At 39.7% G+C, this 17,511-nt stretch overlaps 1 protein-coding gene across 1 annotated transcript in view; it reads left to right on the top strand.

The window, feature by feature from the left end:
• The window catches only part of LOC126762469 (putative uncharacterized protein DDB_G0282129), a 149,057-nt gene that overhangs the window by 105,861 nt on the left and 25,685 nt on the right, over positions 1-17,511 (top strand). The window contains exons 4-6 of the mRNA XM_050479240.1: positions 287-1,505; positions 1,607-1,714; positions 12,181-12,259. Coding sequence (XP_050335197.1) covers positions 1,361-1,505; positions 1,607-1,714; positions 12,181-12,259 — 332 coding nt within the window. The 5' untranslated portion in view covers positions 287-1,360. The remainder of the gene's footprint in view (positions 1-286; positions 1,506-1,606; positions 1,715-12,180; positions 12,260-17,511) is intronic.

Raw genomic sequence — 17,511 nt, 5'->3', positions numbered from 1 at the left:
ATGCGAGTGTGAGGAGCGCGGTGGTTACACGCTTACATGAATATAGTCACATACACAGAGACACATACATACATATAGCACAATGCCAACGTTAAACCGCGCACCAACACAAACACACACTGCCACGCATACAAAACAATGCAACTTGTTGTTATATGATGGACTTATTTACATCTTCTTGTCAGTTCATTTTTATCCATATTCTCAATTTAACTGATTTTTTTTTGAAGTCCGATTCATAAGCCTCTCCCACTCACTTTCCACGTAATCTTTTTTCTGCTTGCAGATTTTTTAATCCATTGTGTACGGTTTTTGTGCGCCGATTGTTATCAATAACTGCGGTTACGCCATCAACAACAACAACAACAATAACGAAAACAACAATCAGCAACGTTAAGTCGCCGGGGTAACCAACAACGACAGCAGCAAAAATACATTTGTTTGTGTAAGAGTGTTTGTGCAACTCTGTAGCCGGACAATGCCAGGCGCGCAAGCGATGCGGTAACCCTCCCAATCAGCCACAGCGAGCGTATATTCTGCAAAAGAGCAAAAAAAACTCAACTACAACAAAAAGGAGAAAGCAGCGAGATCGAAGGCAGCAAATCATTTACGCAAACAAATAAGCGCACAAGCACGTACTCAAGCCTAATCCCAGGCGTTTGAGCAGAAAGCCGACAAAGAATAAACAACTTCGGCCAAAACTACCACACACACACACACAAACACTTCGTTGTATAACGCGCGCCAGTTACGCCCTAGGTTATACGGGCTAAGGCGCTTTATTCCAGTAATCCTGCGGGCGGTTGTTGAGCTCCGGTGCCCAGTGCTCGTCTCGTCCCAAGAAATACGAGCAAAAAATATTTAAGTTGAAATTCCAGAAATAAATCCATCAGCGCATTGGAATTTCGTAAGGACAGCCACACACACACACACATACATAAGCACAATTGTGTGACGCACACTTGAAATTCCAACAATTTCATCGTTTTTCGTTCGCCTGGTTTACCGTTAAGTTTTCATCATTGCGTTTTTATATTTTGCGCCCACGTGCCCCGAGCACAACCACCATCCGCACCAGTTGCAGCAGCAGCAGCAGCAGCAGCCGCATACGCAGCAGAAGGTTGTGCTCCTGCCATCGCCGGCGACTCACCTCTACTCACCGCACCCGCACAGCGGCGCACACACCTACACCGCCGGCCACACCTGTGACGCCGAGACGTTGGCATACGCGAGCAAGGCAGCCGCTCTGACGGCCAACCACAGCTTAAGCAGCAGCAACAGCGCCGCCAGCAGTCCCACCAACAGCTTCTACAAGCATCACACGACGTCGTCGTCACATTTCCTCAGCGTCGGCGACACCATGAAGCTGTCAAAGCTGTCTAATCAGACGAACTCGCAGGATCCGCAGGCAGTGAATTCGCGCATCTTTGTGGGCAATTTGAATACGTTCCAGTGCTCGAAAACGGATGTGGAACGTATGTTCCAGATTTATGGTCGGTTGGCGGGTAAGTGCAGGCAGAGAGTGAGAGCGAGTGAATATTACATTTAATTGCATTTCTTGTAATGTAAGTTTTATAATTTTTTTACTTTCATTGTCTGCTTACAGGCATATCGATGCATAAGGGTTACGCTTTCGTGCAGTTCACAAATCCCTTTGATGCACGCAACGCTTGCCACGGCGAAGATGGACGCACTGTTCTAAGTCAGACTTTGGGTAAGTCGAAAGCTTAGCAAATAATAATCGAAAAATAATAAATACGAAAGCACTCTGAAACCTAAAGAGTTTTCCAGTGAGAAATATTGAATCCCTTTGGAAAAGAAGAAACATTTGCTTACAAGAAGCGTTCCAAAGTAAACAGGACTTAAAAAAAAAAAAAACAGCACAAATGGGTTTTCGGCAAAATCAATTTATTTTATTCAAAATAGTCTGCTTTTGCTTCAATACAGCTTTTTGCATGCTCCAAAAGCATGTCGAACGAGTGTTTTAGCTCGTTGGCCTGTATGACCGCCAGTAAGCCGGTGCAAGCCTTTTGACTGGCCTCTACGTCTGCATCACGCTTTCCTTTCATGGGCAAATGCATTTTTCCGAAAAGGGAGAAGTCGCATGGTGCCATATTAGGTGAATACGGGGAGTGGTTAATGGTTAAAATGTGATTTTTGGTCAAATAATCAGTCACAAGCGTCGATCGAATGTTGAATTCTGAGCAATTTTTGGTCGTCAGTCAATTTGTGCGGAACAAACCGTGCACACACCTTTCGTAAGCCCAAATGTTCGGTCAAAATGCAATAAATCGATGTTTATGAGATATTCAATTCCATTTCCATGAATTTCAATGATGATTTCAGCTGATTTTCGTTGAATTCACGCACAGTTTCGATGGAATTTCCGGTGATCACGGATTTTGATTGGCCCACATATTGATCGTCATTTATATCCTCATGACCACTTTGAAAACGTTGAAACCACTCGTACACTCTGCCACGGGATAGGCAATCTTCGCCATAAACTTGTTTCATCAATTGAAAGTTTTCGGTAAAAGTTTTACTAATTTTCACAAAACAAAATTTAATGTTGGCTCTTTGTTCGAAGCTCATTTTCGTACCGGTAACACAAACATACTGGCACTTAAAACGCAATAACTGCACTTCCAATTGATGAAATGTCATGAAATTCTCACTGGACAATCGATAAAGATAGCAGATTCTAACGCACCAGTCGACATATAGATGACGCTACCAGGAGGCGCTAGATTCAAAAAGTCCTGCTTACTTTGGAAAGCACCTTGTAGTTTTATGATTCGAATGTTGTTGTTGTAGCTGCTGCAAATATTCCTGAAGTAATTTAAAAAAATGGTTCCAAGTTGACAGTTCTTGGCCGGATAAAAATCCGGGTCCGTTCCGATTACTTAGATCCAATTATCGTGGGAATGGTTTTATGATTCGGATGTTCAGAATCACATAGGAACTTCGTTAATTTAATGTCAAACTAATTCAGTATTGGTTGATGGTGAGGCTCATTGATTATCGACCACTTTTTAGTCCTTATGGAAGTTGTGGTTTCACTAGTTTTCGCAAATAGCTTGACTATCTCAATTAAGGGATCCGTATATGCCCACCTCCGGCTCAACTATTGTTATATGTGATATTATATTTCGGCTTGCCTTCGTTCACTACCAGACCCATTTGCATCGCTTTCTTATCCAGTCTGTAGAAAGCAGAAAATTATTATATCACGAAATTAAATGAAAATGAAACTGTACATGATTTGTACCCGCTCCAGTGGCCAATCCCCTTAAAGTGATTCCAACGTAGATCCAATAGATGGAAGTATTGACTTAGTTGGAACCAAGGGATGAAGGTAACAGATCGGTTTGCTTCTAGAAACATACTAAGAGGTTTAAGTTCCTTCTCTAGAATTAACTTAATTTTCATAAGCCAATGCGAGTCCTCTCTCCTATGAGTAGTACCTCACAACATAGAGAGAGGGAAAAAAATGAAGAATATCAGAGTAAGAAAGAGCAAAAGAGACAAGAAAGATGCTAGTGAAATTGTCCGAAGTATTTTGGCTGTGATCTTCTATTTACATTAACCTTTAGTGTAGCATCAGCAATCCATGCAATTTTTCTACCTAGTTGACCATTATTGTTGGGATGAAAATCTTGATTCGTGCCAGTCATATAGGCCTTTCTTTAACCTGAAGTTATCATAATTCCTATCATTTTTGACGGTAGGGATGAGGATCAAATTTGACCCGGACAAACCCATCCATGAAGGTTCGTTTGCAGTTTTGTATCCATATGCAAAATTAGCTTGTGTTTGTTGGCTGTTTTTTAATGGATCACTGGTCTGTGGTCTCATGGTGCGTTCCTCCGAAACTGCGCTTTTATGTGGACCTATCCGGTTTACTGTGGATGTATTACTTATACCATAACTTTATTTAAGCTTTTTCACAAAATATTAAGGCTTTAACTTATGGATTGGAAACTGGAGATCTTCTACTTAATCATTTGTTGGTTTTAGGCAAGTGCGAGTTAAACGTTGAAAGTATGGTATCCATTATAATTTTTATACTTCTTAAAAAACATTAATACAAGTACATATTATGTACTAAGACTAAATTCAATTTAATTTACGAGTTCCCTGAAATACGCTAACCTCGCACAATACGAAAGTTCCAACGAGCTAACCTAGTTTGTGGCGAAAACAGACGGCCAATTGGCCGTCTAAAACTTTTACTGCTTAATCTGTTTCTTGTAACTGCCACTTTTAATGGCTTCACTGACTGTGCAACAACGTCGACGGCGAAGGCACTTTGCCACTTTACTACATAGCGGGCTTCTTCCTATTCATTTATTTCTTCACTTTTGGGTCAACTTCCAGCTAGCGCATTTCTTAACCTTCCATGTGTCGGCGGCGCGTCTGCGGTCTCTTTCATTCGCTTACCGCTCAAAATTCCTTTCAACACCCGCACACACATATATACATGTAACTATGCAACACTAATCCTTGCTTCGCGACGCAAGCAGTTCTTTGACTTCTTCGCAAACCGTTAGCTAGAAAATTTATTTTATTTTAATTTTTTATATTCTACACTGCTTGTTCTTGTCCTCATTCAATCCTTTCAAGTTGCTGTTAAAACAGCGATAATTTTCTCTTTCATTTCCGGGGTATTGGCCGCAAAGCGGATGCACCTAAGTTTCACTAACAACTCCGCGAATTTTCTTTTCCGACTCACTCAAGCAAGCAAGGTAGTGGGCAGGCAAGCGTGTGGGCCAGTTGTCTGCTGTTGAATTTTCTAAAATTGCATTTAAATACGAAATGCGTTAGATACGAGTATTTAGATAAACTCAAAGTCAGTCTAAGCTACTCAAGCTTTGCATTGCGCTCTCCGTGTCCCGATTGCGATCTCGCTGAAAGCGAAATCCTCTAATGTTACTGTTTCTGACATTTCTTTCATTATGTTTTTGTTGACAAGCGGAAGTTGGTGTTTTTGTTAGTTTCTGAAACGAACAAAACTTGTTTTTGCGTCAAAAATGTTAGGTTTTATTATTGAACTCAAAGGATGACAAAACACTATAAATTTACTAGAAGCTTATACATATACATATTTCTTTGATAAGTTTCCGATGAGTCCATGCTTTTACTACGGCTGCATGTCTTGATGTTTTCCGATAAATTGAGTACCTTACAAAACTTTTCTTAGTTGTCGAATATCTATTGAAAATTCAGTGGTAATTTCTGAACAGTTTCGCTTCAAATATTTCCTAAATATTATAGACCAGGAGACTTGAAGTCCCAACTCAAACCACTCAACCATATCTGTTTTCTACAAAGATTAAGTGCCATACTTGGAGCTTCCATAGTGGGAGCTATCGGATTACAAGCAAAAGTATAGAAGTATTCAAAACATAATTCAACTTCTAAATGTTTGAGTCAATAGCACCAGTAAGCAATTTTTTGGTTTCGTCTCGAATCGATTGCATTATGGTCTATTGGTTATCCCAGCAAAAACTTGATAATGGTTTAAATTTTTGAAACGAGTTTGTAAGAGTAAGTCGAAGGACGTGTCTTCAAAGCCAAATCAGTAGCGACGAACTATGGTATATGTTTGGGTTATAACTTAATGCTGGAGTGTTAAGTGTTGCGAAAGTCAATACTGTTGCAAACTTTATGTCAGTTATCAGAGTTGCTTAGCATTCTAAGGAGTTACAGTCTAAAGTAAATTTTGTTGAAATGATATTAGATTTTTCTATGAAATGGAGTTATTTCAATCTTTACTCGAATAATTGAAAATTATTTTCATTGTTATTCTTCTTCTTCTTTTCTGGCGCAGACACCGCTTACGCGATTATAGCCGAGTTCACAACAACGCGCCAGTCATTCTTCTTTTTCACTGTTTTGCGCCAATTGAAGATTCCAAGGATAGCCAGGTCTTTCTCAACCGGGTCTTTCCAACGGAGTGGAGGTCCTCCTCTTTCTCTGCTTCCTCCGGCGGTTATTGTGTCGAATATTTTTAGGGCTGGAGTGTTTTCGTTCATTCGATACAACTTAGCCAGCGCAGCCGCTGTCTTTTAATTGCTGGACTATGTCAATGTCGTCGCATATCTCTTACAGCGCATCGTTCCATCGAATGCGATATTCGCGATGACCAACGCGCAAAATACCATAAATTTTGCAGAACTTTTCTCTCGAAAACTCGTAACGTCGACTCATCAGTTGTTGTCATCGTCCATGCCTCTGCACCATATAGCAGGACGGGAATAATGAGTGACTTGTAGAGTTGGTTTTTGTTCGTCGAAAGAGGAATTTACTTCTCAGTTGCCTACTCAGTCTAATATAGCACCTGTTGGCAAGAGTTATTCTGCCTTGGATTTCGAGGCTGATACTGTTGTTGCTGTTAATGCTGGTTCTAAGACAGTAGACGAAATTATCCACGACTTCGAAGTTATGACTTTCAACAGTGACGTGGAAGCCTACTCGCAAGTGCGACAACTGATTGTTTGATGACAGGAGATCGTCTTTCCCTCTTTCACCACCAGACCCCTTTGCTTTGCTTCCTTATCCAGTCTGGAGAAAGCAGAACTAAAGGCGCAAGTGTTGAGGCCAATGATATCAATATCATCAGCATACGTCAGCAGCTGTACACTTTTATAGAAAATGGTACCTGCTCCATTCAGCTCTACAGCTCGAATTATTTTCTCCAGCAGCAGATTTAAGAAGTCGCACGATACGGAGTCGCCTTGTTTGAAACCTCGTTTGATATCGAACGGCTCGGAGAGGTCCTTCCTGATCCTGACAGAACTTTTGGTATTACTCAACGTTAGTTTACACAACCGTATTAGTTTTGCGGGAATACCAAATTCAGACATAGTGTCAAAAAGGCAGCTCCTTTTCGAGCTGTCAAAAGCAGTTTTGAAATCGAGGAAGTGGTGGTCTTTTCTCGGGTATTTTCCAAGATTAGCCGCATAGTGAATATCTGGTCAGTTGTTGATTTTCCAGGCCTAAAACCACACTGATAGGGTCCAATCAGTTTGTTGAGGGTCTTTCAAACAGTACCTTATATGCGATGTTGAGCAGGCTTTTCCCACGGTAATTGGCGCAGATTTTGTAGTCTCCCTTTTTTCCGATAGGGCACAGCACATTTAAACTCCACTTGCTGGGTATTTTTTCGTCCGACCATATTCTACAAAGAAACTGAAGCATGCTCTTTATCAGTTCCTCGCCGAATTGTTTGAATAGCTCGGCAGAGAATCCACAGTTTTCCCACGCTTTGTTGTTCTTCAGACAAGAAAATGCTATTCGAACTTCCTCACTGTCGGGTAATGGAACGTCTGCTGTACGCATAAGACATTACTGCTCTATGGAAGTGCAGTCCAAGGACTCTCAAAATAATAGTTTCGATATTTATATTGAAATTTCTCAGGAATTACAATAAACCTATTACTTACTTACTAATAATTTCCCCTTCAAAGAAAACGGGTTTCCGCTCTTTTAAGCGTTACATTTCATATATTTAAAAACCCATCTCAACTGCAGATGAAAATGAGATTGTTGTGTCATAAGTTCAAAGCAAATGAACCGTGATTCACTTCTTCCGGCAATAAAAAGAAAGCAACGAGCGGCGAAAATATGAACCTTTCGCAGCCTATTTCGTTGCACTTCATTTAAACGTGGCAATAATGTGCACTTAATGAAATTTCAATACTGGCAAATTGTTACTCCTTATTGTTGTTGTTGTTGCTGGATGGCGAATGCGTGAGCTACAAATGTACAATATGTATATATGTATGAAAGTATATAACTTCACAAGTGAGCATCCAACGAGTTCATTAACGTTTAAAAATGTTATTAAGAGTACACATTTTTATACACACCTACATAGAAAGATACAGATATGTACATATATACACACACATGCACATATATGTATATAAAACTGCACTCATTTTCTCGCGCATAAAGATGAGTGTTTCAGTCTGGCTCTGGCTCCTGCGGAAAAAAAATCATTACATATATATACTTTCACCTGTTCTCGACATATTTATACATATATACATTTATATGTATTTGTATGTATATATATAAATATGTCTACGAGCTCTCGTGCGAGCAAGGTTTATATATGAATATAGTTAGTAAAGCTGCCGGCTGGTTGGACCGGTAAGTGCGTTGCCTTCTGCTAGCTGTTGCACCATTGTCACACATACTCATACATACAGATGTAAATGCATTCATATGGCGGCAGTGGTATGCGCCTTGTGTGCTGAGGTGCGAATTTATTTTCAACAATGCAGAAAATATGCGATTTCAGTGAGAACATCTTAATGCACTTAACAGCGTTGCACAAACAACTTTTGCTCGCGCACTTTTTGCATAAAAAACGGCAGAGCAGAGCATGTGAGTATGTGTGTGTACGCACATATGTATGTATATGATTGTGATTATTTGTGGCATATGAAGTAGCATGTACAGTGGACGCTCAACTATTTGAACTCTTCAACGTGAGACCTATCATTTGATTTAAGAGAAATAAGTGCTGTGGACATTTTGCGGCTCGAAAAGAATTCTCTAAAGAACGGGTCAAGCCAAAGTACCTGTGGCCACGTACAAAGATTCCTCGCGAAGCCCCCATGTTACTGTTGAATGTATTTGAAAAAGTGAAGAGTTTTTTCTATCTCTGAACCAGCTTAAATACCACTAACAATTTATTATTCCTGGTCATCGAACGCAGAATAATTCTTACTAACAGGTACTACTTTGGGATCGACAGGCAATTGAGAAAATTTCGGTCTATAAGTATGTTGTCAATAATAATGGGAGGAGATCCTAATATACGTTGCGGAAACTCTAGGAAACTCTTCCATAAAAAAGCTACGTCAGTTTGAGCAATTATTTCTCCGATCCGTTCGATGCCAAACGAGGTTTCAGACAAGGCGAGTCCCTTTGGTGCGACTTCTTCGATCCACTGATGGAGAAAATAATCCGAGTTGCAAAACTAAATAGAGAAGGTATCATCTTTTATTAGAGTGTACAGATGCTGGCGTACGGCGATGACATTGATATCATTGGCCTCAACACACGCGCCTTTAGTTCTGCTTTCTCCAGACTGGATAAGGAAGCAAAGCAAATGGGTCTGGCAGTGAACGAGGGAAAGACGAAATATCTCCTGCCATCAAACAAACAGTCGTCCCACTCCCACTTCACTGTTGACAGTCATAACTTCGAAGCCGTATATAATTTCGTCTGTCTTGAAACCAGCATTAACAGCAACGACAGTATCAGCCTCGAAATCCAACGCAGAATAACTCATGCCAACAGGTGCTAACTTGGACTGATTAGACAATTGAAACCCGAAGTATTCTTTCGACGAACAAAAACCAAACTCTAAAAGTCACTCATTACTTCCGACCTGATGAATCGGCGTTACGAATTTTCAATAGAAAGGTACTGAGGAAGATTTGTTGTCCTTTGCGTATTGGCAACGATGAATATCGCATTCGATGGAACGACGAGCTGTACGATATATACGATGCCATTAACATAGTTCAGCGAATGAAGTGACAGCGAATACGTTGGATAGGTCATGTCGTCCGAATGGACGAAAACATTCCAGCTCTGAAAGTATTCGACGCAGTAGCCGCCGAGGAAAGCAGAGGAAGAGGAAGACCTCCATCAGTATATCCCTGTTATCTACAATGTAAACATCCGTTTTGTTAAAGAAAAATTTTTTTACGGTCTCAATGAACCCGTGAACCGTGAGCCCTCCATGGCCTTAATATTTGAATAAAGGAAATAGAAGAAAGTCATCTGCTTTGTAATCTTAAATAGCGAAAATAAATTTTCTTTACAAAGATTGCAAACAAGTTCATATTAACTCGAGTCATCTGTCGACTCCTCACTAGCATATTTCAGCATATGCAACAGTCCACACATCATAAGTTACACACGTACTCCAGACACCTCGTTACGGACGACACGGGCCAACCACCTGTGGAAAAATTAAAATTGGCACTGGCAGTGACACTCTCCACCTTAAACGTTGGCATGTTGGCTGTTTGCTCCAGCATTTTTTGGAATTCAATTAGTCACGTGAAAATCGGAAAAATGCGCTTCGCTGGAAAGTAAATTAAATAAAAGGGATGAGTCAGTGATTTTAAGTAAATTTTCTTTATTTAACTACGGAGGAAATCTTGCTCTCACCTATCCCGCTTTCGCAACGGCCAACTGTTGCTTTTGCCACCACAAAATTCGTCAACTTTAGCTTTATTCCGACTTTAATTTGCGCGGCGGACAATGCAATGCCTTAAACGACTCTGGTTGACACGCTCCATTTATGCGCGCAGTCAACTGATAAAGATAATGAAACGAAGAGAGAAAGAGAAAGAAAGAGAGGTGGAGCAGAGAAAGAGGCTCTACAATTGCTTGAGATTTCTGTATTTTTACAGACGTCATAGCACACCCTAAGTCCGTCGCGCCACCGAAACCAAGTGCTCACTCGCTATATGGAGTGCCAACAACAACAATAAGCAATGTAGTAAAAGTCATCATCAACATAGACCAACTTACCGAGCTACTCACACCGCGGTTCGAGCACATTTAAACCGCTTTGCCGCTTAGCTCTTAAAGTCGTCCGGAAATCCTTCTTATTTCTTATCCTTAATCTTAATTATAGCAAGCAGACAGAAGGCAGCGCGCACACCCGCCACTGCTGATGCTCCTCCCCAGCCGCTCGCTCTGCGAGAGCAGTGATTGAGTGGCACGAAAGAATGTGGCTGTTCGCCGGCAGCCAAGCTGACAGTCCTGCTGGCAATTTGTAGTTGTATTTGTCAGCGAGTGTGGGCGGTGTGCGTCCACCCGTTTAGCCGCATGTGAAGTACCGTTAAAAGAAAATTGAAAAAAATTTCAAAATTTACGGCGTTCGCTATGTAAGATTTAGTATTCGCTAGCAGGCACCCGTCGTTCTTTAACGAGTGGGCGCGTCGGCTGGCACAGCGAGTCTAAAAAAAGACAGAAACGAAGAAAGCAGAAGGGTGGTGTTTGGGCAACGGCCTGCAGACTCTATGAATTATGATGAGTGGCATGTCGTGGCGTGGCGTACACAACATCGGGCGAATATTACTTAAATTTTTTTTGTTGCCGCTTCTGCGGTTGTCACACCCTTTTCACTGGTTATGGATGGGTGTGGAAATGTTTTTGAATATTTTTGACAGTCAAGCTCACTAACTTAGGCGAGATGAGTACCGAACGGCTACTGGCGAATGGTAAATGGTCTGAAAAATCTGCTGCGACTTTTATTAAGACAAATGACTGTGTTCTGCGTGGCGGAAGTTGTTTCAATTTGGCTCGTGTTTTTTGCTAACATCTCTAGAGATTGATTAAAAAACTGTTTTCTGGCCATATTTTTCTCTTATAGTTTTTTTTTTTTTAATCAGAAATTAATGAAAATGTAGGGGGATTTCTAAGAAACGTGTAATAATTTTTAAGAATATCTTGATTTTATTTCGGGTTTTTATGAAATGAAATATAAATGAAAGAAAGCGTTTTGGTGGACTCACTCGAAACAGTTTAGTGGATGATTAGAGGCCAATTAAGACTACTTTTAGATTACTTTAGATGTTCTTACATTGCTAGTTATTTATGATAAGACAACAGACAACAGGCAGACTCCTTTCTACTAGAGAGGCACCGGAAGACGCCATTCAGAGATATTAAAGGTGGTGTCGTGGCGTGGCGTACACAGAGTCAGAAAAAACTGTATATTTCGATTGACCAAACTGTAAAGAAATCGTAAGTTGAGTAGATTTTTAGGGCCTAAAGATTGTTGGATGTTTTGCAAGTAAATATTGCTTAGCATAATAAGCCCCTTGGAACCATATATTAGGATAGGGATCGTATCAGCGTAATTCTGTCGTGTGATAGGAAAGATGACACAACAGACCTTCGTGTCAGTGCAAACATCGATTAAGTTCTATTCTATCCTAATAAGCTAGGACTCTTTATTGCTTAATTTTAGTATGTTGAGTGGTAAGTTTATATAACCATAGAACGACTTTATGGATCTATCGCAGCATGTTATTGATTTCAAATCGCGTTTTTGTTGTTAAAACAAGTCAGATCATCAGGGTTTCGGCACCATTTTATAGCTAAATATTTAATTTTTCCAAATTTTTTTTATTTCAGATGTCAATATGGTCGCTGAACCCAAACCACACCAAATTGGTAGAAAACGACAGAATGTATCCAAAACCGGAAATGACTGGTAAGTTAAAAATAGTCAACTAATAACTATAACTGAATCTTAGTATAACATTTGTATAACCTTAAAATTTTTTGTTTAAAAATTTAAAAATTGTCTTCGACCAACTATGTCTTAACAACGGGTTCATAGACTACATAAGGTAAATCTGAAAATGGAGACATCTTTTTTCCAATAAATCCAACGTCAAGCGGTAGTTTGCTCTCTTCAATGAATTTTAAGGTTTCAAACTGTTTGGTTAATTAAAGGTTGATCCATTTGGAGGTTCCCTACTTTTTTTAAACAAAAAATACAGAAACTACAAGTTTAATGGTGAATCATTATCATCATTCGAGAGAACATTCTTTGTCAAATAGTTGTTGTAGATTATATCTTTCCATTGTTGGCCATGGCTACGTCTTAAATGGTCCATCAACTCTAATTTTCGATGACTGGTTCAAGCATTTCGACGGGGAATTGGCGAATGACACGCATGATGTTTTGCGGGATTGTCCGCATACACTTTAAACTTTACATATTCCCATAGAAAAAAGTCTACATAAAGTCTGGGTGTGATATCTCACGATCTTGGTGTTCAATCGACTGGCGTAAAATGTGAAATTTTCAGATCACCAAAATGTTCTCACAATAAATCTATTGACTGATGCGATGTGTGAGAAGTTACGCCGTTTTTGTAGGAAACAAATGTCGCCGAGATCAGCTTATGTCAAAGTACTGGGTGTCACAATGGCTTGGAATATGCCGCTAGTTTACTTTTGTACTATGATTCTAAAGCAAGTAGGTGATTTATTGGTCTCAGAGCGGAAGAATATTTTCTTTTAGCGAATATCAGACTAACATGGAACTATTTGTCCAAACAGCAGTTCTATATCATTAGTTTTACATAAAACATTAGAAAGCAATACTGGATAAAGGAAATAGTTCTCTAGCCAGGTGTATTTTAACACCCAACATCATTGTTCCCACACTACATCACTGCCTTCCTATGAAAAGTCTCGCTAACCAACCAAATCTCAGACTGCTTTAAAAAAAATGCTATTCGAATCACCCTGTAAAAGCAAGTGCGTTACTAATATTTCTAGAAACTGCCAAAGAAATAAGTGTATATATAGTATGTAATGTACCCGTCTGTACTTGTCATGTTCAACATTACGCCAAATGAGTAATAACGGTATTACTACAGCAAATAAAGAAAGCTCCAAAGGTGTGCACCCTCAGGCAATTTAATAGCATTGCCACGCGAATGATTGATTACGGCGCTCAAGTATTGGCAGCAAAATTTATTAATGACCAACGAATTGTAAACATGTGTCCCCTTTTTGAGACAGCAGCGCCGGACCTGAGTAAATTCGAAGCACTTGAAGGCGCATGTGTGTGTAATTGAATATAATGTAAATAAATGGATCTTTTATATATATATACTTGTATGTGCATACATATATACACACTTGTTGCACAAAAAAGGTACAAGATTTGAGTGTTAAATTATATTGGCGCAGTTGAGAGCCGCTCTAATGTGCCAATTCACGCTTCAAAGTGCATTTTAATTAAATTTCTATTTTGGTTCGGCTATTTGCCGAAATCTGCAATTTGTAGTTTACATATATTTTTTTTTGTTTTTTGGTCAAAGTCTGACAAATGCGCTACAAATTCACGTCATTTAACAATTTTCCACACTCAAACCCCAGCGACTCAACGAACTACTCGGTACAGTGGATGGCAGTGAGCGCACGTTGTTTGTTGTTTTTGCTCGTGCCACTTCGTGGACACTCCGCCCTTTCTAGCAATTCCTCACTACTTAAAATATTTACATATCATTAAACCGTTTATATTTCTCTCAACTCTCGCCCGCTCTTTTTCTTTAATCGCCCACTGTACAGCGTATATTAAGTTCGCCATGAAGTTTGTAACGCCCAGAAGGAAATGTCGGAGACTCTATAATGTAAACTTATATATAAATAAACATCTGGACGAACAAAGTTTTTTTAGCCATGTCTATCGGTGTATCTGCACATCCGAGAAGAGGTCCCTCAGTTTTTAAGATAACGACCTGACATTTTGCACGCGTATTTTTCTTCCTAAGAAGCTGCTTATTTCTCGGAATCGCTTATATCGCATCATCATAAGATATAGCTGCCATGCAAACTGAACGATCGGGATCCAGAGCTTGGAAGGAAAACTTTTCTTCTGAAGAGATATTCGCGCGAAATTTGGCATATATTGTTTTTAAAGCAAATGCTACAATCTCCGAGCAAATTGTGCTAATCGGCCCACTCTAGCACATAGCTGCCATGCAAACTGATCGATCGAAATCAAGTTCTTGTGAGGAAGCTTTGAATTTATGAAGGCCGCAGATTACGTTTTTTCTTATTTATTTCTTCGTTTATGCAAAATTTACTACAAAAATTAAATTCCAAGCCAAGCTGCTGCGCCTCAAACGAAAGCGGCGGCATTCCAACAATTTATTTCGTTTATTCAGTTTCATTTTTGTGTACTTTCGCTGCTCGCCACTTGGCTGTGTGCGGTTACTTGCTGCAAATAACAACAAACAATTCATCACTCGAATGTCCTTTTTGTTGGCTGCGAGGTAGCGGCGGCCTTTCTTTGTTTTAATGCGGCTTGTGGGCGCTTGGCGGCTGGCGAATGCTGGTTGATCGCTCAGGACTGCGGACTGAGGACCGACTGTGCGAAACTTGTCGCAGTTTGTTGGCAACAGTTTTTCCCACTTCAAAGAGTCATCATAGACACACATATACATATATGTATGTATGTATATTCATATATAGTTGTGTCCTTTTTTCAATCACCCACTGTCACTAGCGGGAAAAGAGCTACTCGTTGGCCTTTGCTGTGCGCTCGCGCTTTGATATGCGTCGTGAAGTGTTCCGTCAACACTACAAATGCGTCACACGCATACTCGTGCAAGTGCACACATACACCCGCATGACAACAAATGTGCATATTTATAAATGGCTTGGCTTACAAAAACAATGGTCGTGTGTCCGTTTGTCGGCGAGTGCAAAAATAATACCGTTGGGCGTTACGTTGCAGGCACTCTCACTTGTCGCCAGTTTGTTTGGCGTTGACATTTGCCGTTGATGGTCGGGATAATGATGACCAACTTGTGATGTGTGTATGTGGTGTGTGTAGTGCTGACATGTAGGTACTTTATTCGCTGTCGCGTAGTGTTGCGCTTTTCATGCTGCTGACAGTTAATATTTAACAAACGCTTGACGCCTATGACCCAGTAGGAAAGTTTTGATTTTTTTCAGAAATTTGATTTAAAATATCATTGAATGTGGTTCTTCTTCTTTTTCTTTACTGGCGTAGACACCGCTTAAGCTATTATAGCCGAGTTTATAACAGCGGGCCAGTCGTTCTTTTTTCGCTGTTTGGCGCCAATTGGAGATTCCAAGTGCAGCCAGGTCCTTCTGCCTTTCCAACAGAGTGGATGTCTTCCTCTTCCTCTGCTTCCTCCTGAGGGTACTACGTCAAATACTCTCTGAGGAAGCCTGGAATCTTGGCAGCGTAGCCGCTGTCTCTAAATTCGCAGAACTATGTCAATGTCGTCGTAAAGCTCGTACAGCTCAGCGTTCCATGGATGTGATTAATTGTATGAAATTCAAAATTTAGATATGACGATCCGAAATGAACCTTTATAAAATTTCAGTTTATTCTGAAATTTTGTTTTAAAGACAAAAAAAGTACACAATACCGTTCGATCAGGGCTGAGACAAGCTGCAGGGTCTCACAATTAATTTTATGTTTCCAGAAATTTCAGAAAAGTACTTGAACGATGAGCAGACTCTACAGGTTAACATACCATGAGTTAGTACCATAATTTTGCGCTTTTACTTTGGTCATGATCAATTTGAATTTCTTGGAATAAATATTGTTATTCACTTTAAGCCCTTTACCAATCTGCTTCAACTATTAGATAAGTTTAACGAGTCTTTAGGATGGTTAATAGTTAAATCGGATGTGTGATGACCTTAGCCATTAGGAGGCTCATTGTGAAACCACCGCCACTAAAATTCCCACACTCTATTAAGTATATCCTCTCTGAACCACCCTGTGCTTCTGAAGAAATTCATCAATAAAAAGTTTTATGTGTGAAGCCTCCGAGATATAGTCAAGAAACCCTCGACCGATAATCTCAATTTTTTTACTGAACAAAGTCTTGCCTTCGCATAGCAGATGTTCTATTCTCTTCTTCTTCTTCTTCTTCCTCTTTTTCTTCTTCTTCTTTACAGGTTCTATAAAAGTCTGCTAGCATGTCTGCCAATTAGACCTGTTAGTAATCCTACTACAGTTGTTAAGCTCTTTTGAATATTAACAGTCGGTATGTGCGACCCATATTCCATTCATATCACGTTTACCTGCTTGTTGAACAAATTACGAGATTGACTCCACCTATACGCTATGTCTATTCATGTTTGTCGATTAAATATCTAAAATTAGCTAGAGGCATATAAATTCCTCATTTTTCAGAGTCTAATTGTAGGATGGTGCCGGCCTTGGCTAGTTCATTTGTTTAACAGTTACCAGGGATACCACTACGTCCTGGAACCCGATCAAGGTTTAGCGTAAAATATCATGTTAGATCCTAGCTAAGAGAACACGGCATTCTTTCACGAGCTTTCATGAAACCCTAAGTAGATTTTGTGATTTAAAAACCGCTTAACTATTTGTATATATAAATATATATTTTTTGTGAGCACACTCGTTGTCAGAACGAGAAGGCTTACTTTAATTGCTGTAATCTTCACTTGAAAGATATTGCAGTGGTCTGGTAGTCAACAGGTGATTCTGATATCCAATTTAGCTGAAAAGACACCTTCTACCACTCGATTACATGGTTTGGACTCATCCTCATAGTTTTTTATCTCTGTGTCTCTATACACATCACTCCTTTCCCACACTTCTCTGGAAGGGAAGACAATATTCAAGACTGAGTTTAAGTTTAATTCTATAGGATATCAATAACCATGGTATCTTATATAATATAAAACGCTATTCTCAAAATTAAGAAAACAAAATTTTGAATTAAAGCAGTCAAAACGTTTCCTACTTACGAATTTTACTATTTCTTATTTTAAAACTAATTTCCATCACACTTAAAAGCCACCCTATATAAAGGAGTTAGCTAGCACATATTTCACCTGGAATAGATATCATTAAATGCAACTGCAGTATAAACAGCAATTTTAAACCACAAAGTAACCACACACGTACTCGCACACACACACACGCAA

The sequence above is a fragment of the Bactrocera neohumeralis genome, chromosome 6, assembly GCF_024586455.1.
Source record: "Bactrocera neohumeralis isolate Rockhampton chromosome 6, APGP_CSIRO_Bneo_wtdbg2-racon-allhic-juicebox.fasta_v2, whole genome shotgun sequence".
Classification (NCBI taxonomy): domain Eukaryota; kingdom Metazoa; phylum Arthropoda; class Insecta; order Diptera; family Tephritidae; genus Bactrocera; species Bactrocera neohumeralis.
This window is presented reverse-complemented; position numbering and strand designations above follow the sequence as displayed.